The sequence below is a fragment of the Onychostoma macrolepis genome, chromosome 02 (assembly GCF_012432095.1).
Source record: "Onychostoma macrolepis isolate SWU-2019 chromosome 02, ASM1243209v1, whole genome shotgun sequence".
In the NCBI taxonomy this organism is placed as follows: domain Eukaryota; kingdom Metazoa; phylum Chordata; class Actinopteri; order Cypriniformes; family Cyprinidae; genus Onychostoma; species Onychostoma macrolepis.
The window spans coordinates 5,123,520-5,151,011 of record NC_081156.1 but is presented as its reverse complement, the minus strand read 5'-3'; the positions used below and the strand labels follow the sequence as shown (position 1 = coordinate 5,151,011).

Here is a 27,492-nt window from a genome sequence, read left to right as displayed (position 1 = left end):
TACAGCAATAAGGCAAAAAACATCATTTAAAGCATGATGTACAACCACTGCAAGACACGGCCTTGAATGATGTATTACTTTTATAAAGCAGCACCAAAATAAAATTGATAAGGCAACAAAACACCATGTCCAATAAATTGTTATTATCATACTGTAACAACAACAAAAATTATAATATTAATAATGTATTTAAAAATAATAATAGCTAGGGTGTTGAGAGACCGTATAATGATAATAAATCATTGTTTAGTTGTTGTAAATACAAGTGTATATAATACACAATTACTATTATTATTAATACTAATACGTTTTGTTATATTATTTCTCTAACAAAGTTACATTTATTATCATCATTATTACTGTAATAACAACAATACTATTAATAATATTTAAAAACAAAGATAATCGCTAATAGTTGAAAGACAGTAACACACCACATCCAACAAAAAGTTAGATTTATTAGTATTATCAACAACAATAATAATAATAAATCATAGTTTTTGTTATTGTTATAATAAACAATTACTATTATTATTATTAATACTAATAATTTATTTGTTATTTAATAAATGTAGTAAATAGTTACATTTATATATTTATTATTATTACTACTACAACCAACATCAGCATTGTTATTAGTGATATTAATGATAACTGTTAATTACTGTTCTATTAACCATAGAAATACTGTAGAATCTTTAAAAAATATATTTTCTGTATTTTTTTAATGCTAAAACTTTTCCCAGGTTTAAATTTGATTTTGTGTCACAGATGTTTTGCGTGAAGAATCTAGTTCCTCTAACCGGTTCATTAATTCATTAGACTGTTTATGGCTGCCAAGTCATGCAGCAACTTGGCATATTAATATATAATTCAGCTGATGTGTGGTCACAGGTGTGCGTTTACAATGGTTTTGAGCTGGTCTAATCAGATTTAGAGTTTGAACTATTATGTTTAAAATAAAGTTATGCTTCAGTATGTTGTGAGGACCAGGGCTGCGTTTCCCAAAAGCATCGTAAGCTTAAGTACATCGTAGACCCATTGAAAACAATGGAGCTACGAACAACTTAGGCTTACTATGCTTTTGGGAAACCCAGCTCAGAAATGTTAGAATCTTTCTTACATATTTACATACTTGTAAGAAAGTTTGGACAAACATATCAAATGATGGTATACTCCACTAGACAAAAACGTAAAGTCATTCTGTTTTTTTTCTGTTTTATCAGTTAGTACAGTAATGAATTTTTGTGTTAGGGCAGAACTGAGCTGTGAACTCATTCATCTTTAATGGAATTCTAGCATATACAGCCCTTTCTTTTAATATCTCTCATGTTTTCCCACTGAACAGACATTTTCTGAACTGGTTGGGGATGGGCGACTGAATCATTCATGAGAAAAGTGCACATGCAATGGCAGAAGGTAAAAATGTAATTAAATACTAGATGAGCTGCCATGATGAGCTTCGAAACAACTTCCCCTGAATGAACTAACACTCCTATAACTTGTTCCAAGGGCACAAAAACCATTGGAAAGAATTAATTTAATGTTGCTCCTAAATTCACACTCTGATTTTCGGCCTTGACTACGGTTGCCAAGCTATAGAGTTTACATGATGCTACCTACATGAACACTACAAGATCACATTTGATTTTCCTTCAGAGAGGAAACAGCACTTACAGCATAAATCAAACCAAATATCAGACAAACAAAATCAAGTTGCTGCACAACAAACACACTGGGAGGCCAATCAGTAACTGAGAAGCTAACTCCACTTCAGGTGCCGTTTAGAGTGGTGTGTTTAATATTAGCAGCCTAAAGGAATCTTCTGGGTTCAGTACAAGTTCAGTCCCTTGTTTTACCAAAGGAAAAAAAATGGACTTGTCCCACATTCGACAGTAATGCATTATGGATGATTCATAATGAATAAGGCATTCCAGAGGGTTAGACAACTGAAATGTGAAGCTTGTATTTATATCACAGCACTTATATTAAATCTTTTGCTCAAAAATATGTCATTAGAGCTGTTCAAAGTTGTCTACATAATTCTTTTACTGCTGGGACTATTGCTGTAGGATAAATTTGCCCCATTGACTTCCATTAATGCAGTACTGTAAACATGATTGTGCTTGTTTTTACAAACTGAGGTTCGAGCCAAAATGATTTGATTTATTTATTTATTTATTTTAGCATATTACAGATGCGGTTGACAGCACTTAAAATAAATTTAAATCCTTTTTATCAGTAGTTTTCAATCAGGGGCCTCAGCAATAAATCTTAAAATTATTAAAAAAATAAATTAGCATTAGAAAAGTAAAAATAATATAGCCTAGATATTTTTGAGTCAATTTATTTTCATTTCAACAAAAGTACCAGCGGTACATATCAGCTAACATAGGAAGGCCTTCAAATATTGTCCCGGACAAGAGGGGGGCTTTGAAATCCAAAAGTTTGAGAACCACCGCTTTAAATAGATAATTAAACATAAGCGATAAGAGTTTTATGAGATGTGACTTACTGCAGGTGGCATCAGCCTCATCCGATCCGTCCGGACACTCGGGTTCTCCATCACACCGCCAACGCCCAGGAACACACTGACCGTTCGCACATGCAAACTCTGAGGGAGCACATGTGTTCTTCACTGTATGCGGAGAAAGAAAGAGAGAGTTAAATGTTTGCACACTCTCTAAGGAACAAGCAAGTGTCCACATAGTGGGACGCAGAAGTCTGAGACCACATTGAAATAATCTGGTATTGTACAATCACACTTAGTAATAAATGCACAAACTCAGGAAAGTACGGACTCAGGAGGTAAACTAATCAGTTCTATATTGTGTACATAGCATACGTGCCTGTCACCTGATAAAAGACTGAATGACTCAGACCAGAAGTCTCGCAAGGTGAACTAATCAATTCTGTTTCCTGTACCAGAATTCTGTACTGCCGAGTCGTGAGTACAGGAAACAGAATTGATTAGTTCACCTCCTGAGTCATTTGATTCATGCTCGGTCACACAAAAAAATTAATGAACTCAATGAAACAACTCATTACTCCCGAGTCACAGAAAGGATTCGTTCAAAATGAATAAATTGTATAGGATTGAAATAAGAAACTAGAAATACTCATGATTCTGATTAGCCTAAAATACAAAATTATCAAACACATATGCTTGCACGCTCTCCCTGACTACATGCATTTAAAAACTTTTACACATAGGCTATTTTAATTACATAACAAATTTTATTTTTAATTTATTCATAATTATGAATAAACATGGAAGCTCTAACGTGTGACTTTCATAACCGACAAACTCTTTTTGACAAAAAAATTATAAATATAAGAGCTAACAAAGAACTAAACAAAAAACAGGTGCAGGCAAATCATATTTTCTTCATATTTTTTTCTGTATTTTAGTAGCAAAAAAGAAAAACGTTAGGTGGGGATTTATGCCATATACGCACTGCAGCTAAATTTGCATTCAACAACCAAATTAACTCTAGTGACAACTGCACAAAAAATTCTACACAGTGTGTACAGAACCGAAATGAACAACTAGTTGTTAATGATGTATTTAAATGTGGATCAGAGTCTTTTCTGTATGTGTGGTGCAAGGAATTACAGTGAACAAGGTACGTTTTGACTCATTAGTGTTGCCAGATCTTGCTATAAAAAAAATCCAAATGCGTTATCTTGGAAACACCAAAATATCGCGACCTGCCCCTTCCTACTTTATTAACTCCAAAAAACGGATCCCTTTATGAGCCAAGACCAAACAACAAGCCCAAAGATGTTTAATAAGCATCGCTTATAATAAGTGGACAAGGCAACCCTTTAAGAGCGCTCTGCAAAGTAGCCTTCCAAACATAAACCAAACATGATGGCTCTGTCAACAGCTGTTTAGTTAAAATAGCTGAACACGACAAGTCCTTGGTCGCTGTAATATTACTTTTGGTAAAAATAGCTGATACCAATGAGTGACTTCTGTTCTGTAAACACAAAACTGTAATTTAGAGGATTCGCTATTTAAATGTGGTTGTCTCTCCTGAAAGTTGGCAGTGTGTACCGATGGTTATATCTATCGGCTGTTGATTGGATGGATGCAGATCTATAAGAAAGAGTCAGGTTTAAGCAGACTAAATGATTAGAGAAGTGCAACCTACATAGCTAAAGAGAAGGCTGTAATTTCACTGGAAGATCAAGCTGTGACATTTTAGATATAAATGTACAAAATTAGGCCTAAACATATGCATGGATGAATTGTTCACAGTAAGATCAATGACATGCATTAAGAAAACCGTGTGAATTTTCATTCCATGCTGACTTTGCTTGTGCAAGACTGCTGCATTCACTGATCTGAGCAGATGGAGCTGTAAGCAACAGAGCACGGACAACAGTCTGGAGCTGCAGATATTATATGCAGAGGCTCTGCTCTCCACCTGCCGAGTTCTCACAAACACTCGCAGACCTTCAGTGGGCGGCAATCACAACAGCCTAACACAACTCCACAAGACCTGTCGACAAACCTGAAGGATCCGCTGCGGCAATGCTGCATCATTTTCTTTCCCCACAGCTCTGTGAGGCTTCCTATTGTCCTTGGACTCTGGTAAAGGCAATGCGTGGTGTGGGCCAGTAACCAGCCAACAGGGACGCGTCTAATCAAACGGAATGCACCCGCAGCCCTCCCCGAATCCTCAAGCTGTGCATCTGACTCATCTGAGAATGTGATTCTAACAGGAACATTCCATCAGCAACTCTCTCCTTCCCCTCACAACAGTAAACATGCGTTTATTGAGCAGATTGTAACCATGATAGACCCTTTACACTTTAGAAACGCTGCTGACCAATCATAGCAACTGCTGCCGCCTTTCACTCTTTTCTAATGCAAGTGTGTGTATTGATAGTTTTTAAATGCAAAATTTTACACTGAATTTGTTTTATTTTAGTGTTTTAGCAACGCAACTGTACAATTGAATAATTTATTTAAAGAAAAACATTGAATACAATGGCTTAAAATGTCTTCAGTCCAGCTCAAGTAAAAAATGATTTCCAATTTATTTCTACCAAATTACGAGCACATTTTACTCAAAAATCACACAGTACACAGAAAGACGAAGCTTAGCAAAAGGTCAATTAGCTCAGATGAATGTGTTTGCCCTTCTTTTTCTATGACTACAGGCGCAGCTGTTAAATGTAGGAATATGTAATATGACCTGATTAAAAAAAGTACATTTCAGTTTTTACGAAGAAAATGTGAGTGGTCGAAAAACATCACCATATACACCACACATACAATGCTGCTACTGAATTAAATAAACACTGAACTAAACTCAGCTCAATAAGTACACTGTCGTCTTCTGCTGCTTTCAGCTGAATTAAATTCATTTCACTGATGAACTTTGCAACATTGACATTTCTATCGAACTGAGTTGAATCAACATTGAACTAATTAGAGCTGAATAATGACACTATTGTTTTCAGCAGAGCTGCTTTATACACTGAAAAAGTGGCACCAAAAAAAAAGGTGACATCTAAATTAAATGGTTTTATTCAAGTCTAAAATATGATTTAACATCACTGAAACAACCTATACCAATAAAACTAATTTTTATGGGTTAAGTCAGGAAGAAATAGTAAAAACCTCAGATGAGTAGTAAAGACCTCTGTTTTATCATCCACTAAGTAAAAATCCAATCAAAAAGTCAAATAAAATAATAGGATGAAAAGGAAGCAAACATTTTTGTGATTAACCTTGTCATGTACAGTATATGTACAAAATGTTCTGATGTTCCCCATAGTTTTCATTGCATGAAAGGCAAATTATGAAAAATGCATAATCTGTTGGGACACGGGAATATTGGAATATTGTTGGGGCACTGAATATTGTACTGATGCCTGCACACATGCAGACGATATTGTGATGCATTTCATTTCAATTGAATGTAACTGTAGTGCTTTGATGTTTGAAGGACAATGAGGACATCTGCACATTCACTGATTCACTACAAAGTTGTTTACTAACTAATAACTCTTTTCACCAACTAGTGCCATCTGTTAGGGAGGCACTGCTATTTTAATTAAGAAGACAGAATGGTACTCAAAGAAACAGAGAAATAAACAGGGAAAGCGAGGGATGGAAAAAGTAAAGAATGTAAAATTTCACCTGAACAATGTGTCTAAACTATTCATGATAGTTGACAAAAGTAAAATCTCATAGTTTAAAATCTCACTCCGCATAACTGTATATAATGCATCAAATCCACATTCACTTCTACATATTTTTAATTATCTTCAGGTAATAGGATGAACATGTGCTCCTACAAAAATAAATAAATAAAAAGATGATTTCAGCAAGTTTCAGACCTGATGGTGTCCAATCTGACATCTACAAACAAAGTTTCTAAGCTCTCTGGCTGTAGCGTATAAGAAGGAAAAGACGTATTCATTCTGACAGCTACTCATAAAGGCATTATCCTAAATCACCCAAGGCAGTGCAGAGCCAAATTCTGTCAAATGTTTAACAGAAAATGTGCATGGAGGATCTCAAAAGCGCTGTTATATCACATAAGTAGCATTGTAAGACATTATAAGCTCAATACAGACACAGAGACGTATGAATCACATCCTGTCCGTCACAGATAAGACAATCCCAGTGTGCACTGCGACGAGCTTGAGAGGACAGGATTTCATTCAGTACTTAAGTATTGATAACAATTCTAATGAATAACATATTTTACCAGTTAGTGTGTTTTTCCCCTTTTTGAGTATTGTGTGATTAGTTTAGCAACATGCTAATGTACAACTACAGGAATGAACAGAATTAAGTCAGTGTAGATGCCATATTTTATTTGAAATGAAAACAAAAAGATATGAAAACAAAGATATTCCTTGCAAAAAAAGTGCTTAATTTTATTGAATATTTACTTGTACACTGATAAAAAATGATTTTGTGTTGAAGTAATTACTACAGAGAAACAAATGTAATTTCTTCATTAAATAATTTAGTTCAGGCAAGAATTTAAAAAGAGTAAATTCTATGTTAGTACTCAATTTAAGCTTGTAGAAATTAAAGTTTGAACTTATGAGTATGTTTTACTTGGAATTGTTTGTTATGTTTACAAGGATTCTTTAAGGAAATATCAAAGTTATGATCCGGTTTGTTCCCATCATGCACTGGGGCATGAGTAATTAATAAGGTTAACTTTTCGCTGTTTTTGAGTTGTATTTACAGTTTTATGGTTGCTTTTGTTGTTAGGTTTAGTAATTTGCTATTTTGTGACATCTGGAGTTCATTTTCAACTCAAATTGACCCATTCGTACTCAAACACTATCCACTGATTGTTTCCGTCATTGTGTATGGTGTACCAAGTATTGAGCTCTCTGTGTTCATTTGGGTAATAATTATATTGAGTAGACTTATTATTTAAAAAAGGATAACAAGCTACTTGCTTACTTACATGTCTGTAAGTGATCCACATACTTTAATAGCATGTTTTTTTCAGTGCTACATTGTTTGAGTAAAGTTTATAAACCGTGACTGAGAGAAATGTACTTGAGTATTTGTGGCGCGACGACACAAAAACAATAAAACCATTACAAACGAGGTATTTGTTGTATCCAGTGGGGACATAATTACTGATTATAATGACTTATACTGTCTTTTTATAAACACATAAAAATACATAAAAAGATGTACTTAAGTCCTGCTTAAGTGGGTCAACATTCTTAAGTTTAGCTAACATTTAAAATCAATTTAAACTGTAATACATACAATTAAGTGTCCAAAAACATGACAATAAATTTGCACTTAATTATATTTTTTATATTATTTCTGTTAAAAGTATGCTTCTTTTTCAGTTTATTTAGTTTTCACAAGAGTGACATGAACGTATTTTCAACATCTATTCATTCCGTTGTACCAACTAATTTCTTCGCAAAAATGTAAATAACAGTATATTCATTTATATATTAATTAAATATAAAATTTCTACTAAAAAGCCAGAAGTTTTTCCCCTTACAGCCTTGTTTTCAAATTTAAGTTCACCCAAAAATGAACATTTTGTCATACTCATGATGCTCCAAACCTGTATGAATTTCTTTTTTCTGTTCAACACACAAGAAAATATAAGATACAGTTGATGGTAGCCATTGACTTCTTTTTCTTTTCCATACTATGGAAGGCTACCAGCAACTGTTTGGTTACCAACGTTCCTCAAAATATCTTCCTTTGTGTTCAACTGAAGAAAGAAACTCATACAGGTTTGGAACAACTTGAGGGTGAGTAAATGATGACAGAATTTAATTTTGGGTGAACTATTCCTTTAATATGCAATATAACTAAGGTCCTGATGAGTTGGGGTTTGCATGCTATAGGAAGTTGTTTCAAACCAGTCCCATTTTTGGTTAGGATGCTGCCTTAGAAGACAGCTAACTATATAGGCCATAGACAGACAGACAGGCAGCTCAGTATGTTTTGGATCAGATCAGAAATATAGCAGTACCGCACCTCATAACCCAATAACAAGATAGTTTGTATGTGCTACAGTCCTTTGAGCTTCACCGCCAGATAAGAAATATAGTTCTGCTTGAGCAGCTCAATCTGGACGCCGTAATCACCCGAGGCCTGCTCACCATCAGCCAGATACGCTTCTCCTTTCTGTCAAACAGGGCAGACAAGCGTACCTCTATCCGTCTCTACATCTTGTTTTGGTCCCGCAGTCTTCCATCACTGTGTTCTAGCATGATTTAAAAGACAAAGCCTGAGAACATCGGCCAAAAATATGCCTCTGTAACAACAGACTATCTAACTTTCTCTGAACCTGAGCAGTTTCAAGTACAAAATAAAGTCTAAGCAGTATCTGAAAACAGAGGATTAAGACATGGGAGTATATATTTTATTCCCACACAATATAACAACACCCACTAAACAATAAGTAATAGTTTTGTTGTAATAGCCTGTTTCTAAATCTCCCATTCAAATGCAGCCCAAGCAAACAGAAGATTAGCATTTCATTGGTAAATATCATCCCTGAAATTAAATAGTGTGCATTTGGGGAATGAAATCGCATTAGGCAGGATTGCAGCTGTGTGTCTGGGCATCAGTGATGGGTGAGAAGAGCTTCAACAGTTCAGAAATCCCTCCCTGTGCCTCTTCTGATACTCCACTCTCCTGCTCTATTGTTAGCAAACACTCGCAAATCCCTGTTTCATTAGAGCAGAAATCAAAAGGACCCTCTGAGAATCCAAGAGCATCAGACGTGATGCTCATCTTATGACAAACCACAGATCTTTGTTCAGAGTAGAGCTGGTAATTGGGTAATCTGATGATTTTTTTGATGATAAAATGCACAACAGCAGTCTGCTAAGCAAGTAATATGTGTTGTATATCTTGCTAATCTATCAATTGTCCAACAATTTTGATCATTAACCCTACACTGTAAAAAGTGATAAATTGACTTAACTTAAAAAAATTGAGGAAACCCGTTGCCTTAAAATTATTAAGTACATAATAATTTTTTTTAAAGTTAAGTGAACTTGACAATTCAATTAACTTTTTTTTTTTTAATTATCATTTACTTAAAAATTTTAAGGCAACGGGTTTCATCTATTTTTTTAAGTTAAGTCAACTTAAAATACATACATGTAATACATACAATCGCACCACTGTGATCGCTCTAGGCTGGTCCCTGATGCGTAGAACCGTCAGTGCATCCTGGTAGTAACTGATTACATGTAATCTGGATTATGTAATCAGATTCTAAAAATGAAGTACTTGTAATTTCGATTATATTACATTTTAAAATACTCGTAATCAGACTACAGTTTTTTTTTTTTTTTTACACGATTACATATTATTTACACAATAGCAATAAATCATTCATAAATAATCGATTCTTACTAATTTGTCTTTTTCATCTTTTATTTTGATTGTTGTTATTTTTAAAAATACCCCCTGCAGCTCTTTCATGAACCCCAGTTTGGGAAACCTTGTCGTAATGTAATGTTTAATGCATTTCATGTTGTTAATAACAACGAATGGAATATATTTTCTATCTCTTTGTAGTTTTATATCGATATTTTTACAAGATTTTCCTTGTTCAAGCTCTTGTTCTGTCCAGGCTGGACTATTGCAATGCTCTCTTGGCAGGTCTTCCAGCCACTTCTATCAAACCTTTAAAATTAATCCAGAATACAGCAGCAAGATTAATATTTAATGAGCTGAAAAGAATGCACGTCACACCTCTGTTTATCAATTTGCACTGGCTACCAACCACCTCTGGCTCTGCACCCCTTTACCTAAATTCAGTACTTCAGACCTACGTATGTGCCCTCTAGAAGCTTGCGTTCTGCAAGTAAACGTCGCTTTATTGTGCCATCCCAAAGAGGCACAAAATCACTTTCACGGACTTTTAAATTAAATTTTCCCTCTTGGTGGAATGACCTGCCCAACTCAATCCGAGCAGCTGAGTCCTTAGCCATTTTCAAGATTCGGCTAAAAACACATCTCTTCCATCTTTATTTGACCCTCTGACTAACACTCTCTATTCTAATTCTATACTTAAAAAAAAAAAAAAAAAAATCTTCTAATCTTTTTGTGTTCTATCTGTTTGTTTTCTGTTTTCTTTTTATTTATTATACAATTAACAAAAGCAAAAAAGACCTCTAACACTAGCTTGCTCTATTCTTTTTCTTTCTATCTGTTTTATTTTTATTTATTATATAATTAAAAAAACCTTGCTGCGTGTACTGCGTTAAGCTAACTGAGGCTTGTTATAGCGCTTGCATATCATTGCTCTTTTGTTGATTTTGATTGCTTCCATTGTCCTCATTTATAAGTCGCTTTGGATAAAAGTGTCTGCTAAACGACTAATCTTTTCTGATCAGTGAAGATTTGAAAAAACACTCCACACCTGCCCTGAACACCTCTCCATACAACCATTAACACCTCCAGCAATCCCCCTCTACCCCACAGAAAAGAGCTGCAGGTCTATGGACGATGCAGTCAACATGGGACTGCATTATGTTCTGCAACATCTAGACAGACCAGGGACTTATGTGAGGATCCTGTTTGTGGACTTCAGCTCAGCTTTTAACTTGATCATTCCAAACCTCCTCCTGCCCAAACTAACTCAGCTCTCCGTGCCCACCTCTGTCTGTCAGTCTATCACCAGCTTCCTGACAGACAGGCAGCAGCTAGTGAGGCTGGGAAAATACACATCCAGCACCCGTACGATCAGCACTGGTGCCCCCCAGGGTTGCGTCCTCTCCCCACTGCTCTTCTCCCTCTACACGAATGACTGCACATCTAAAGACCCCTCTGTCAAGCTCCTGAAGTTTGCAGACGACACCACACTTATTGGCCTCATTCAGGACAGTGACGAGTCTGCTTACAGACAGGAGGTTAAGGAGCTGGCTGTCTGGTGCAGTCTTAACAACCTGGAGCTGAACACGCTCAAAACAGTGGAGATGACCGTGGACTTCAGGAGAAACCCCCCATGCTCTCCCCCCACTCACATCATGAACAGCAATGTGACTGCAGTGGAGTCATTCAGGTTCCTGGGCACCACCATCTCCCAGGACCTGAAGTGGGACAATCACATTGACTCCATTGTTAAAAAGGCCCAGCAGAGGTTGTACTTCCTTCGCCAGCTGATGAAGTTCAACCTGCCACAGGAGCTGCTGAAACAGTTCTACTCCGCCATCATTGAATCTGTCCTCTGCACTTCAATAACTGTCTGGTTCAGCTCAGCTACCAAATCTGACCTCAGAAGACTACAGAGGGTAGTCCGGACTGCTGAGCGAATCATTGGTACAACCCTCCCGACTCTCCAAGAACTGTACTTATCCAGAGTGAGCAAAAGGGCTGACAAAATCGCTCTGGACCCCTCACATCCAGCACACTCCCTCTTTGAACTGTTGCCGTCTGGTCGACGCTACAGAGCTCTGAGCACCGGAACGGCCAGCACAGGAACAGTTTCTTCTCTCAGGCAATCCATCTCATGAACACCTGACAATAATTATGGAACACACACTATTTATACACTTATACACTTATTTATCTAACACACATACTTAGTCTACATTTCAATTTGCACATAATATACCTGTACATACAACTGTCTATTGTTATATACCTGTACATACAATTGTCAATTTGTATATTGTTATTCCTTATTTACTTGTTCTATTTTTAAATTCTTCTTTTTGTTATCTGTGTTTTTTGTTCTGTCGCTGTCATTCTGTTGCACCGTGGAAGCTTCTGTCATGAAAACAAATTCCTTGTATGTCTAAACATACCTGCCAATAAAAGCTCATTCTGATTCTGATTCTGAAATGTAAATGTAGGATAATCCTATTTAAATCAATGTGAAAAATGAGTTAAGTCAAAAGTAATCTAAAAGTAATCAAAAAGTAATCATTACATTACCTAAAATGTGTAATGTAAAGGATTATGTTACTAACTACAGTTTTTGTCATGTAATTTGTAATCAGTAACAGACTACAATTTGTAAGTAATTTACCCGGCTAAACTCAAATCTACTTTCAAGCTTTGGCTTGTGCTCGGCCAGAGCCAGACACGCTCAGTGCTTGTCATATGCTGACAAATGCATGTAGTAATTAACATAAGTTCAAGATGACGTTCTACTCGAAGCTGTCCACATCCTCGGACTCAGAATGATGTGTTTCTATGGCAACACTGTCAGCACCTAAATGAATCTGCAGCGTAAGGTGGTACAAGTCAGAGCTCTCTGAAAATTCCTAGTTTACATTTTGTAATTATGAGTTCTAAGAAAACACTTCACAAGTTCGCAATCAGGGTAATTATGACATGGTGTGAATGCACCTTATATATCACAACTATTGTGGTTTTCAACCACATGATGTTTATTCTAGGTTTCAGGCATTTAAATACACATAAGTACTAGCAAAATCTACCTTTAAAGTTTTTAAAAACATACTGTCTATGGAAACGGCAATAATGCTGCCTTCATGTGCTATCGGAAATTTCCTACTTCCCACTTCTCAAGCTGTAATTACGAATTTGTCACGTTCAAGTGCTTTGTTGTCTTAAAGAACAGGAATCATGGGGGATGGTTCATTTATCAATTAATTCTTGCCCATTTATTGGAAATCGTATTAAAGCCTAAATGTATAGGAAATATTGTTTTTAATAAAATGTACCGTCCCATTCATCATATTAACACTCACTGTGCTATCTAGATATTCAGCTTGTTGACGATGCTGACATTTTGGTCAAATATGCTGCATAAAATTTGCAACAAATGGTTATTTTTTTAATTATACATGACTGTAACAATAAGAGAAAGTGATGAAAAAGTTGTGGGAAAAATTAGTCAAACTAATCAGTGCTACAGCTATGTTTCTCTCTTCCCCCATGTTTAAAGTTTATGGCCTGCCCAACTCAGAAACTCAAAATTATCTCTCGTTTCCCAGTTGTAAAGCTAGAATATTTTACATTTAGGAGTGAAAGGGTTAATTGAGTAATCCACATTGTACTATTTAGAAAGCAAGTAATCTGATGACTGCTGTAATTGTTAAACAAGTAACCTGTGACAATTGAGTAATCAAAAAAGTATTTTGATAATTAATCAAGTACCTATTGGTAATCAAGTAATCTGCCGATAAGTTCTGGTGATTAATCAAGTAACTTTTTGTGGTACATCCTGGTAATTGAGTAAAGTTTGTGGATTAATTCAGCAAAACAGATTGGAAAGCAAGTAAACTGATGACTATTTTACTGGTTCATAGAGCAACCTGTAATAATCATGTAACCATGCCAACTATTTTGATATTTGAGTAACTTTCATTGTACATCTTCGTAACTGATTAAACTGATGATTATTTTGATAACTGATCGATTAATCTTGCTAATCAAGTAAACTGCAATTATTTTTACAATTAGCATTGAAACAAGCAGCCAGACGGACAGCGTAACGTACAGGAATCCTACATGCAGGTCTCACGCAGGCCAGTGGGGACAAACAGAGTATCACATCATTATCCTAGTGGCATATTAATGTAAAACCCTTGGAATCAAGAAACCTTAGCCAATGTAGACAATCTACTGATCATTATGACGATTAATCAAGTAACAGTTCTCTACCAACAAATTTGCAGATCAACTGAGTATCATTGTGGTGCATTTTAAAATCAAGCACTCTGTTTAACTTATTAATCAGGCCTTAAATTTGAAGACATGATCAAATAACAACCCCAAAAAACTACAATATTTTTTCAGTGTACCGTTCATCTGAATCCAGGCTTAGAATTATGGCAAAGCAATAACTTTCTATCATACCTAAAAAATAATGCAATAATGCAAACAAGGCATCAATCATGCAATTTTAGCACAAGATGATTTCACGAGTGTTAATCAACACAAGCATAGGATAAAGGAAAACAGTCTTCAAGCTTCCTTTAACTGATCTGAGACTACAATGAACTTCTCTGCCACTCTCTTTCTCTCTCTCTCTTTCACTTCCTCTCCCTCTCATATATAATACTACAGGATTTGAACAGGAGTCTGATCCAGAATTAAGGCTTAGGGACAAATTGAAATACCTGGAGCTTTGAATACCCGCTCCAGAGAACAGCCTGTCCCCAATCATGTTTATGTGTGTAATCCTCAAATAAATGTCTCTATCACACGATTGGACATGCTTCACATATAAGAATATAAACCCATGACATGCCTTCACATCTAATCCGGATCCCCTCATATTTTTATCTTCATATCAACAATGCAAAATCAATATTTGGCAGCCTGGCTGGAATTAAGAATTATAGTTTATTATCACAGATGCTGATAATGTTACTTACACATTTGGTTTATTTTACTTGTGTGCATTTGTGCTTGTAAAATAGCATATCTTCTATTATAGTACTATGAGGATTTGATAATGTGTGTACTTTAATACTCTCAGTGGTAATTTTCTGCTGCCGTCTGTCTAATGGTCTCTCAAGGGAGGTTATAATAAAATACACATCTACGTGAAGCTCTGTAAAAAACATCTACTGTCATCAAACCATTCATTCTATGCTGTTTATAAGAGGGTTTCTCAAATGTATTGAACTATGGATGTGCAAAACTAAATTTCTTTCACAATTGACTAGTCAGTGGGTTACTGAATGACTAGTTGGTGTAAAGGAAGTCCAGTATTACGCATTTTTAAGACTTCAGACCTTTTTTTTTTTATGTCTGTATGGACGTTGCACACAGTATTGCAGTAGTAGTTAGAAGGAAGTGCTATAACTGCACTGGCATAGGTCCAACTTCATTACACTTCACTGAACAATCAATTTCCTGCCTCAGTATTACTGAACTGAAGACTTTATCTGCACAATGGTTGCATGGAGGCCTTGAAACAGTCAGGCAATAAATATCCTTATTGCTTATTGGCTGTGAGTGACATCAGAGAAAAATGAAAGAGATATAATCAAATCCAAGCAAAACTGGCCACCAACTATGAATTATTTTGGCCCTTATAATTGACTTAATGATATTAGTTTACATTTGTCAGCAAATTTATATTTGTTTGCAAGTGTTGCAGTGGAGATTTTGACATGAAATTGGGAGACCACTAAATGATTTCCATCTTTAGACAGTTTGGTAAGATATCTGTGGATAACAGAGAGCCTGCAGGGAACTATACATAAAACTATTATATGGAGTGCAACTGTTTGGTTCTGAAAGTAAAGATTCCATTCATTTTCTTCATAGTGGAATTGATTTTTGAACTTATAAACATTACAAGACAGACCTACTGTGAGCTGCAAGATTGTTAATCAATGGTATATGCATTTGTTGAATGCATCAAGCTTTTTTTTTTTAAATATTATTTTTAAATAATTATCAGCAGAATTTCTGGTTAAAAAAACACATTACCCATGATTCTTTCCCTCCCTAAAGCTGTTAAATACAAAGTCTTTTTCTTTCATTCTTTCAAATCGAGTTTGTACTGGTTTAATTCACTTTGTAGCTGACTGGTTTGGCTCATGGCTCATAAATCTTTTTTTTTTTTAAATCCCTATTTGGAAAATGAATGGGAAAAATTCTTGCTGAACCAAAGCCGCTGAAAAAGTGTACGGGCACTATTGCACATAATGCAAGAAACCATCAGCCAATCAGAATCAATAATCAATAACAATGATACAGTTATTACTGTATTATTATTATTAAAAAATATATAATGCTTGCTAGAAATAATAATATTTCTAATATTTCAATAATAAAATGATATACTCATCATTGCCTGAAGTATAAGGTAAAGAAACAGCATGGATGCAGCAGCTCTCCTCAGGTAGCTCTCACTCACAATATGGTCGGAGACCTCCAGCCTACAAGTATTCGATCAAACATTTAAGAGTGCTGATGCTAGTTTAAGCTCAGAATAAAGAGCCTGCGTGTGTGTGGTGTGCACACGTTTGATTAGTAAAGTGCACATAAATGTGTGGGCTGTTTCCTACAGACATCATTTAAGCAGCAGCGTGTAAACATCAAACACGCCTTCAACATCTTCACAGAAAACAGAGCACTTTCTTCACAATTCACAAAGATCCTTCCTTATTCTTCACAGCAAATTTCCCTCAATCGATGCTAGATTTGTGTCTAGACAGTGTAATACTTCACCACTGACAAATTGGCGGTAATCGTTAATCTGCGTTCTCCTTTGTTTTGACCTCGGGCCTCGCAATATGTTTGCGATAAATGATGAAGAACGCCATTTCATCTGCCACAGCTGCTCTGTTGAGTCTGAGTGTGACGTTAGATGAAAACGGAGCTTTTAACACTCTTTCTTCTCTGGGCAGGTTTCAGCCAAGCTTTCCTCAACAATGATGCATTTGGATTGCGTCTCCTCCGGGCAGAGCTCAGTGGAGCTTTGATCACCGAGCACAAGCCTCACAGGGGTCAGGCGGTGCTTGGCAGGGGGCACGCTGCCATCTGGCATTAGAGCTCAAACATTAGAGATGCACTAGAATGAAGCTTCAGCAGTCAGCAGTGCTGTCTGTTCTGCTCCTCCAGGCTGGACTTCACCCTCGACTCTGGATTAATGATAGTTTTGCAGGTGGATGTGGGAGCATTGGCTTTCACTTGGATTTCATATAAGGCTCTACTCTTTAGGACTTTGCCACAATCACCTGAGGCACAATCAAGTTTGTAAAATTTAGATTAAGATTTGATTTTCACAAGAAAGAAGTTAAGTCATTTCTGAAGATAAAGCGATACATTATAATAAGTTTGCAAGAATGTTCTTAAAGCCTGAAATACACTACATAACTTTTGTTATCGAGTTGACGCTACACTCAGAACCATTCTGGCTTCCCAAAAAAAAAAAACTTTCAGTTACAGAGATAGTTCCCAAAAATGAAGATGACCCCATGATTTACTCACCCTCAAGCCATCCTAGGTGTATATGACTTTCTTCTTTCAGACAAACAGAATCAGAGATATATTAAAAATGGTAGTGAATTTTTTTTGAAGGTTTGGAACGACATGAGGGTGAGTAATTAATGACAGAATTTTTTGGCTGAACTAAAGTCATATACACCTAGGAAGGCTTGAGGGTGAGTAAATCATGGGGTAATTTTCATTTTTGGGAGAACTATCCCTTTAACAGGTCTTAAAATAACCATTATTTTTTTAGTGTACAGAACATTTTAATAATCTAAAGAACCTTTTCTGATATAAAATACCTTCCTTACAATGGAAAGGTTCTATGGGTGTTAAAGAATAAAGAAGAATCACAAAAAAATGAGGCATTATAGTGATTTTTTTCATCAGACCATGAATCTGTCCAGTCGGAGGATTTTGAGCTTAGTTTGATATTTTTAGCTTATTTCAAAACACATATTGTTTTCATTTGTCGTGCGTCTACAAAAAAGCACATGTTTATGTGTGAGTTTGTTGTGTTCAGAACGGCTTTAAAGTCTTTGTGATCCTCAGTCGTTTAGTGTATGGTGCCCACACACACAAACCGGCATGATGGGAGTTCACATTTTTAATGCCCTGTGTAGTTATTTTTAAAGAGCCTGTCCCAAAATTAAGTGGTCTGTTGCATTCATTTGCACTTGTTCTAGAGTGAATGTGTCATGTATCTCTGTGTGAGTGTGTCCAAACAAGGTCCCTATTTGAGTCAATTTTGTATTGTTACTGAATTCCTAAATCAGCAAAAAATCACGTCAAGCATAACTAATCAAGACGAAACATTATTTACATTATCAATCAGAATTATGTGTTATATGTATTTAATGTTATGTTGTAATTCTTAGTATTTGAAACAACCCACTAAATTCTTAAACGTCTTACCTTTGGGTATTTTAGACAAGTTCAAAAAAAAGATTAGGCAAGTTTTTGAAAACATTCCTTTCTTGTGTTTTGTCTTTAGAATAATCTTTAGAACAGTCTTTAAAAATAAAATATAAGATCATTCTTACAAAATGTTGTTGAGAATACAAAATATTCTTAACTTTATTCTCAAGTTAGCAGTTCAGAAGATTTTTATTCTTAAAGGGGCTTTATGTAGAATTCAGAAACCATTGTTATTAGCGACACCTGTGGCCATTAAGCGAACTTCAGCCAGTAACATATTTGCTCGCGCTCGCATTCGTGCACACATAACGAACAAGAGATTGAACGTGATTTAGTGCCCTCATAAAGTCACAGCAAAGCTCTTTTTCTGTCTTTTCTTAGAAGTAAAAACCATTTGAAAATACCTTTGCAGCAATAATATATATTGTTAACGAACATCAAGATTCTTAATAGATTAATATGTGCTGCACGCTTTCCTCTCAATAACAAAATAAGCACATTGACATTGCAGTGCAGAATAGCTCTTTCGGCATTAACCTGAACATTGTATGAGTGTTTCTTTTGGAAGAGAGGTTCTCAAGAGCGTGCTTCTCAAGAGCGTGCTTCTCAAGAGGTCACATCCTTTTGACTTTCCCAGAAAAAGCATCCCAAAACAACCAAAAACAGTCTTTAGGCTTTCTAAACAACCTAGCTGGGGAAGTTGGGGAAGGCCTCATTTTTTTTAAAGGGGTCATATGATGCTTTTTAAAGATCATTATTTTGTGTATTTGGTGTAACACAATATGTTGACATGTTTTATTGCCTCTCTCAAACGCTTCGTTTTCTACAAAGTCCCTCCTTCCAACAAGTGCAGTCTGCTCTGATTGGCCAGCTGACACAGTGCATTGTGATTGGCCGAACACCTCGAGCCACGACAGAAGTGTAACGCCCCTTTCCATAATCGCGAGCTTTAGCTTTCAAAATAAAAGTAAAGACAGTTAATAATGTCCTTAGTTTTACCATCAGTTCAAGCCCGAAAGGGGAACAGTCGCGTGACAGACACAGTGATGAAGCTCGTATGTGTTTGCACACAAGCCGCGGTTGTGTGACCGTGTCTCCCTCTCTCACACACACACACATACACACACACACACAACGCGCAAAAACATACAAAACATACAGTCGCTGATTCAGAAGCACCAGATTGTCATAGCAAAGTCAGAATTACCTCCTCTCCTAGCTTCACAAAACGGTCGTCCATAAAATGCGATGCTGTTCAGTTGTACGTAATCTTAATGATTCCTAACTGCATCTACTTTCGGACGGCCAAATAAAGTGAAAAAAGTTTTTAGTTTTGATTGTTAAATTTGCGCTAGCACCGGCATATGTGTAGGCGGAGCACATTATGTGGTTCACCTGTTTGTTTGACCAAGCTAACACGCTGGCAAACAGCAAGTGTTTTGTTTGTTGTTGGGGATTGTAAAAGAGGAATTTGTTCGGTGTCCTTTATATACTGGAACTTCTTCATCTTTGTTCTTTGTGCGGTAAAGGAAGAGAGAACTGAAATTAGACCATATTAAGTGGGGTAAGTCGTTCCTCTGTAAAAACGTTTTTTCTACAAGAAATAATTATTTGTCGCAGGAATTGATGTTTAGATTATTTTCTTAGTATTCAGTAACCTACTACTGATAAATATTAGTCTCAGCGAACTCTTTGTATATCGTAGCACAATTGTGGCATTCCCCAGAAGGTTTAGCAACGCATTGCGTTGATGTTTATTATGTTAGTTGTTATACAGTTGATGGTATTTGAGTGCTTAAAGAGACGCGACTCTTGGTGAGGGCACGAAGACTAGGGTCTATAGTTACTGTAGGGGAGGAAATAGAATAGGGGGAATAATCGCTAATTGTGCTTGCAGTTGTAGTGTGTAATGAACGATTACGAGTTTTGCTGAAAAATGGGTGAGTTAGACTTATTTTATAAGTCTCCTAGTGAGGAGCTGTTTGACCAGCTAACAAAGGAACAGTTGTTGGAGGTGGCCGCTAAGTATGACATACAGTTAAATACTAAAGATAAAAAATGTAAAGAAACTGTTGCGTTAATAGTTAAAGCAGCTCTGGTTAATTTAAATGTCTTTGGTACTAGTGAGTCTGATGCTGATGGGGCTGAACAGACTAGAGCATTGGCTTTAGCATTTTCTTTTGAGCAGAGAAGAGAACTGATGCTTTTAGAGTTAGAAAAGGTTAGATTGAATCGTGAAGTTGAGCTTCGTAAATTGGAGGTTGCGGCGTTGCGTTTTCAGCTGATTGGTGAGGGCAAGTTAGGGGGTAGTGGTGCCGCCAGTTCTGTTATAGGGTTTGATATACCCAATAATATTAGGTTATTGCCCAAATTCAGTGAAACTGATGTTGATACCTTTTTCAGTTTGTTTGAACGTTTGGTGAACATGATGAAATGTCAGGGTTATGGTCAGTATATACCACTATTGGCATAGTCCCAGCAAACAAATAAACCTCAAAATGCTGCAGTGCCCAAATCAACGCTAGAGCCTCCTTCTCAATAAAAGAATAATTAAACTGACATGAGTTGAACTTCCGTGAGAAATAACTAATAGGGCAATTTATTCCACCCTCATCAGTCTGCAACAGAACCGCTCCCGCTCCAACCTGACTGGCATCTACTTGGAGTCTAAATGGTTTATCCAGTTGAGCTGTTAAAACAGGGGAAGATGCAAGCAATCGCTTGACATTCTCAAAGGCATGTTCACACTTGTGTCCACACAAATTTTGCCTTTGCTCACAACAAATCAGTCAAAGGGGCCACGACAGAAGAAAAGTTTGGGCAAAAACTCCTATAGTACCCAGCCATTAGCGTAGGAAATGCTAAGCCTGTTCGTCAACGTTTCTATCATGTGTCATTGGATAAACGTAAGAATTTGGAATCTGAAATCAACTACATGCTTGAAAACAACATAGCAAAGACTTCCTTTTCAGACTGGGCCTCACCATGTTTGTTGGTAGGAAAACCCGATGGTACTCAGCGTTTCTGCACAGATTACAGACGTGTGAATGCTCTAACTAAACCGGACTCATACCCATTGCCTAGAATTGAAGATTTTGTCAAGTTGGATCCGCTAATTTCGTTAGTAAATTTGATTTGCTTAAGGGATACTGGCAGGTGCCTCTGACCACACGTGCACAGGAGATTTCATCTTTTATAACACCTTTTGGCCTATTTTCTTATTCTGTAATGAGTTTTGGCCTGAGAAATGCTCCAGCTACATTTCAGCGTTTAATGAACAAAGTGACTGCTGGATTAGAGGGTTGTGCAGTGTACCTTGACACTATAGTGATACATGGGAGCAACACCTAAGCCGTATCTGGACATTGTTTAAGCGTTTGTCTGCTGTCAATCTCACAGTTAATCTGGCAAAATTTTTTGTTAATCTGGATTCACATTTTGCCAGAGCTACTGTGACCTATTTGGGAAAGGTTGTAGGTATGGGAAAGGTGCAACCTATATGTGCTAAAGTTACAGCTATTGATAACTTTCCAAAGCCCCAAAGTAAATGTGAATTGATGAGATTTTTGGGAATGGCTGGGTACTATAGGAGTTTTTGCCCAAATTTTTCTTCTGTTGTGGCACCTTTGACCTTTTTTGTTGCGAGTAAGGCAAAATTTGTGTGGACACCTAAGTGTGAACATGCCTTTGAGAATGTCAAGCGATTGCTTGCGTCTTCCCCTGTTTTAACGGCTCCTCAACTGGATAAACCATTTAAACTCCAAGTAGATGCCAGTCAGGTTGGAGCGGGAGCGGTTCTGTTGCAGACTGATGAGGGTGGAATAAATTGCCCTATTAGTTATTTCTCACGGAAGTTCAACTCATGTCAGTTTAATTATTCTATTATTGAGAAGGAGGCTCTAGCGTTGATTTGGGCACTGCAGCATTTTGAGGTTTATTTGTCTGCTGGGACTATGCCAATAGTGGTATATACTGACCATAACCCTCTTACATTTCTTCACTCTTTGCAGAATCCCAACCAACGTCTTATTCGATGGTCTCTCTCTTTACAGCCTTATGCTCTGGAGATTCATCTTTTGAAGGGCAGGGACAATGTGATAGCTGATGCACTATCCCGGGCTCCATGTGATGAAAAATAAATCTTTCGACCACTTTAGCCCCTGATCTTTATTCTTATTGGTTTATTTCCTGAAATGTTGTTTTTTTCTAGGCTCCAGGAGATGACTGGGTTTAAAACCAAAGAGGTGTCTGGAGACCGGGAGAGTGGTAATGGAAATAGGGACTAAACTTTTAACTTTGGTGAGGTTATTGTTTGTGGTAGAGTCCTTTAGCCTCTCCCTTTTAAAAGGGGGAGGTGTTACGGGTTTTGTTTTGGTTCTGTTGTTGTTCTCTTCTATTTTTATAGGTTAATTGGATCCACCTGTTATCAATCACAAACTGGATATTAAAGAGATCTGGATCCTTTGTGAAGAGGCTCCTGCATTTGAGCTTGGCTGGACCTTTTGCCATTTTGTCAATTTTAGTTTAATTCTGTTAATTATGTGATTCTTTATTATTGGTAATAAGTTAATAAATATCTGATATTTGGACTCAGAACGCTGTGTATTTTGTTGTTTCCTTGAGCCGGGATGTAACAGTTTTGAGACTTTAGTCTTTGCAACTTCAGGGATCTTATCTATGTACAATCAGCTTGTAACACTCCAAAGAGAAAGGAGAACTTGAAATCGCATCATATGACCCCTTTAAGTTTCATTACAAGCTGTTCACACATTGGCAATAAAAAAAGGCACTTAATAACATTAACATCTTTAAATATAGCCCCTTTAAGAATGTTTTTCATGAGTTTGGCCCCTGGAGTTCAGATTTTCCTCACCATCAGTTGTATATGTAACATCAATTTACAGCTTTAACCCAAACCATTGAGAAGGTTATCAAGTTAATAATGAAAATTTGATAATGTTCATGTCCATGATCTCCTGAATGTTAACAGGATTTATGACAACACTTGCTAGCATACAGTAATTCTGTTTTGATGTGCACATGGATAACCAAGTTAACATGTTACCACGTTAAAGGTGGTAACATATCATTATTTTGTGTGTTTGGTGTAACACCAAAAAACACATTATGTTTCCAATTAAGGCTGTCACGATATTAGATTTTTCATATCATGGTTATTGTGGCCATACAAATTCACAATATCGATATATCGGGATGTCTATAGAAACCTTGGGGGGGAACAAGATATCAATCAAATTATTTTTTACTTTGTTTATTGAGTTTTTCTTTTTCACCCAATGAACATAAAGATACTGATAAACACAGGGTCCAAGACTCTGGCTTTCTCTGTCTTCTTTGGAGCTCCTATGAAATAACGAGAGAAAATACTGTCAAGCTCAACAGTACGATGAATAAATATTAATGGTAACACTTTACAATAAGATGTCATTTGTTAACATTAGTTAATGTATTAACTAACATAAATGAACAATGAACAATACATTTATTACACAATTTATTAATCTTTGTTAATGTTAGTTAATAAAAATACAGTCGTTCATTGTTCATGTTAGTTCACAGTGCATTAATGTTTACAAACACAGCTTGTGATTTTAATAATGCATTAGTAAATGCTGAAATTAACATGAACTAAGATTAATAAATGTTGCAGAAGTATTGTTCATTCTTATTTCATGTTAACTAATGTAATTAACTAATGTTAACTAATGAACCTTATTGTAAAGTGTTGCCATATTAATATCTAAACTGATACTTTAACTTGTATACCCGTATTTTAAGCTCTTTAACCTATAGTTGTGCCAGCGCCACTGAAGTCATGCAGTAAGAGCGCTACTAATTCGATTTTAATGTGCATCTAGAACGGCTGCAGATGAGGCATTAAGTGCATGGCACTGCGACCAACTTACCATTTTACAGAGTTTAATGTAGCAATGTGGTCGCTCAGTTTTTCAAGAACAGTTTTAATCGTGTAACTGTTAATAATAGATTTGAACAAAGAAATGAAGTGTTACTACGCACAGGCCGTAGTGATTGCAAATACAAAAATAAGACGAGTAAAGAAAACGCTGTACTTATTAAAATAATCACCCTTTACTTAAATATGAACACAGAAAACCTCTGTTAACAGGTTAATGTAACATTTCCCATTATATGACTAATAAAATAATCGCAACTTACTCTGTATAACTGAACATGGCTTTCCTCAGAGTAGCTGCATGTGCTGCGTCGTCTTCTTGTTTGACAGGTGTCAGGGTTAAGGCGCAATATTGCCACCTGGAGGTCAACCAGGTACTGGCGCTGGTGTATTTACATGTGGTGTTATCATAAGAGTCATTTGAAATATTGCGGTTACCGCCAATATATCGTCACACACTAAATTAACACAATGTCGATAATTGTAGCTTTGAATATCACGGTTATCGTCAATACCGGTATATCACGACACCCCTATTTCAAATACTGTACATTATTGTAGTTCCTCTATGCCCCGCCTCTCTCAAACACGTAATTTTCTACAAAGCCCCTCCTTCCACAAGCACAGTCTGCTCTGATTGGCCAGCTGACACAGTGCATTGTGATTGGCCGAACACCTCAAGCACGTGTCGGAAATGTAACGCCCCTTACCATAATCGCGAGCTTCAGCTTTCAAAGTAAATATAAAGACAGTTAATAATGTCGTTAGTTTTACCATCAGTTCAAGCCCGAAAGGGGAACAGAGTCGCGTGACAGACACAGTGATGATGCTCGTATGTATTTGCAGTACACAAGCCACAGTTAAGAAAGCTGACTCCACTGTGATGTGACCCTGTCTCTCTCTCTCTCTCTCTCTCACACACACACACAACACGTTTCTCTAAACTGCGCATAACTCCGCATTTGAACAGCCAATAGCAAATACTTAAACTAAAAACAAAACATACTTACAGTCGCTGATTCAGAAGCGCCAGATTGTCATAGCAAAGTCGGAATTGACCCTTTTTTTTCTTTAAATAACCTTTGTGCACAGCCAGCCTTGTACTCTCCTAGGTTCACAAAACGGTCGTCCATAAAATGCGTTGCACAAATTCCAACATTTGGGTTGTGCTGTTCTGTTGTAAACAAATCTTAACCAATGATTCCTAATTGCATCTACTTTCGGAAGGCCAAATAAAAAGCTTTTGCTTTTGCAGAGAAACACACAGCGTCTCCCTGACACGGCTGCATCAACACTACTGCAGTTACTGAAACCACGCCTTCTTTCTTTGCGTGAACATTTGGGAGGCATTGCGCAAATATTTCCACATCGTGACGTAGACATGTGGGGGCGTGTTTTAATGAGGCCTTTTAGCCCGGTCTGGATCAGCCTTCTCTTTTAGACAGAATAAATCCTCTTGTGGGAGACTTTGAGCTTTGCAACTCTGCAGATCTTATACATGCACAAACAGCTACATAACACACTAAAGAAAAGGAAAACAAGAAATCGCATCATATGACCCCTTTAAACTATTAATATAGCTAACCGAGTTGAGTTAGCAAGCTGATTAGCCAATTAGCTTAGCCAATGCAATCAACTGAGAGTTAGCGTACTACATCTGTGTTGAAAACGATTGGCATGTAAGTATATTTCTTTCACATATAAATAATATACAGTAGGCAGATGTTTAATGTAAATATGAGTGCTAGAACTGTGTACTTTGAGTCTCTGCTTTTTGTTTTGTACCTCTGTTAGCCTTGAAGGTGCTAAAATAGAGCTTGATTCAATGAATCATTAATTCATACTGTGTGTGTTGTTTTGTAGAGCTGGACATTAATGTGTGTCCACAGACTGAGTAAGCTGAGTTTATACTTGCAGCACAACCTGTGCAATTAGTACACTATGTGTGTTACCAGTGTTATTTAACTTGTCTTTTGCTTTTTCAGAGTAAAAGAATTGTGGACAGAAGAAATTGCAGAACATGTATTTGCTTTTTGTTTTATCTTTTAATGAATTCATTTACAATAATTCAGACATTGAATAAATATTATGTTCAGATATTTTATTGGACACATACTAAGGAATAAGATATTCATTAAAAGTATACTAACTAACAATGAGTTAATAAATTTTACTTTGAAATAGAGTAAGTAAACTACTTGAAAGCATGCTTTTAAATTCACTGAAATGTCTGACTAAAAAAAAACTAACTCCAATTTCTTTTTCCATTATTCACTTTCAAAGCAAGACAACAATATTAGAATATTAGAATGAGCATGGTTGACTTGGCACCAGAGAATGTTGGCAAACAAGAAGCTCTTTTTCACTTACATAATTAAGCCCGTTAGCAATGATGTGCCATAGTCACTGACATACCGTTAATTTAGCATTAATAATAAATGGGTCAGTCAGGATTAGGTCATTTCTATGCCTGTGTTCTGCTGAGTCACAGCAAGTCTGCAAAGCAATGTAGTTTTCTGGTTTGCCCTCATTACCATATGACCAATAAGCCAATATTGGGGAAATAAAGAGACAATAAGTAGTTATATTGCTTTCCCGTGTGTTGCCGTTTTGCCACAACAAGAGCAAAAGTAAAACACATGATGAAAACACCTGTCTAAGGTTGTCTGAAACAATTCTACAAGTTACACCGTGATCAAACCAGACAGGATATGGGCCTATACGTTTTTAGAGTGAAAAAGAGGTGTGTGTAAATTCATAGCCAGAAACCTGTTGCATCTCTTTGATAATGTGACACAAAAAGAGCATTTTAGTAGATCAATATTATGGATTTCTGTTAAGCACAGTAGTTAACATATAGCAAACTGTTGACAGACTGAGCCACCAGATATTGCGCTTTCATAAAAGACTGGAGGGAGTCTTTGAAGTCTGCTGTATTATGGAGGACTGTTCGACTTTTCTTGATCTCAAAAGAAATTTAAAATTCAGTCAGCATAGAGATATTACATTCTCTCTAGTCTTTCGGCAGTTTCATCTCATTTCCAACATATCAGTAATGGAATGCAATGGATTTCAAGAGGGAAAAATCAATGTCAGAAGATAATAATGGCATTCTGAGACAAATTTCCATTTTTGTATGAAAGCAGAGAAATAACACAGATGGTAGTCAGTGGTTCTTAAATCGCAACCGTTTTGCATTTCTACTGATCTGTGCATTATGGAGCTCTCGGTC

At 36.5% G+C, this 27,492-nt stretch overlaps 1 protein-coding gene across 3 annotated transcripts in view; it reads right to left on the bottom strand.

The window, feature by feature from the left end:
* The window catches only part of LOC131525810 (low-density lipoprotein receptor-related protein 8-like), a 102,495-nt gene that overhangs the window by 64,173 nt on the left and 10,830 nt on the right, over nt 1-27,492 (bottom strand). For all 3 annotated transcript variants that reach the window (XM_058753781.1, XM_058753773.1, XM_058753768.1), the window contains exon 3: nt 2,516-2,638. In XM_058753781.1, the coding sequence (XP_058609764.1) occupies nt 2,516-2,638 (123 nt within the window). The remainder of the gene's footprint in view (nt 1-2,515; nt 2,639-27,492) is intronic.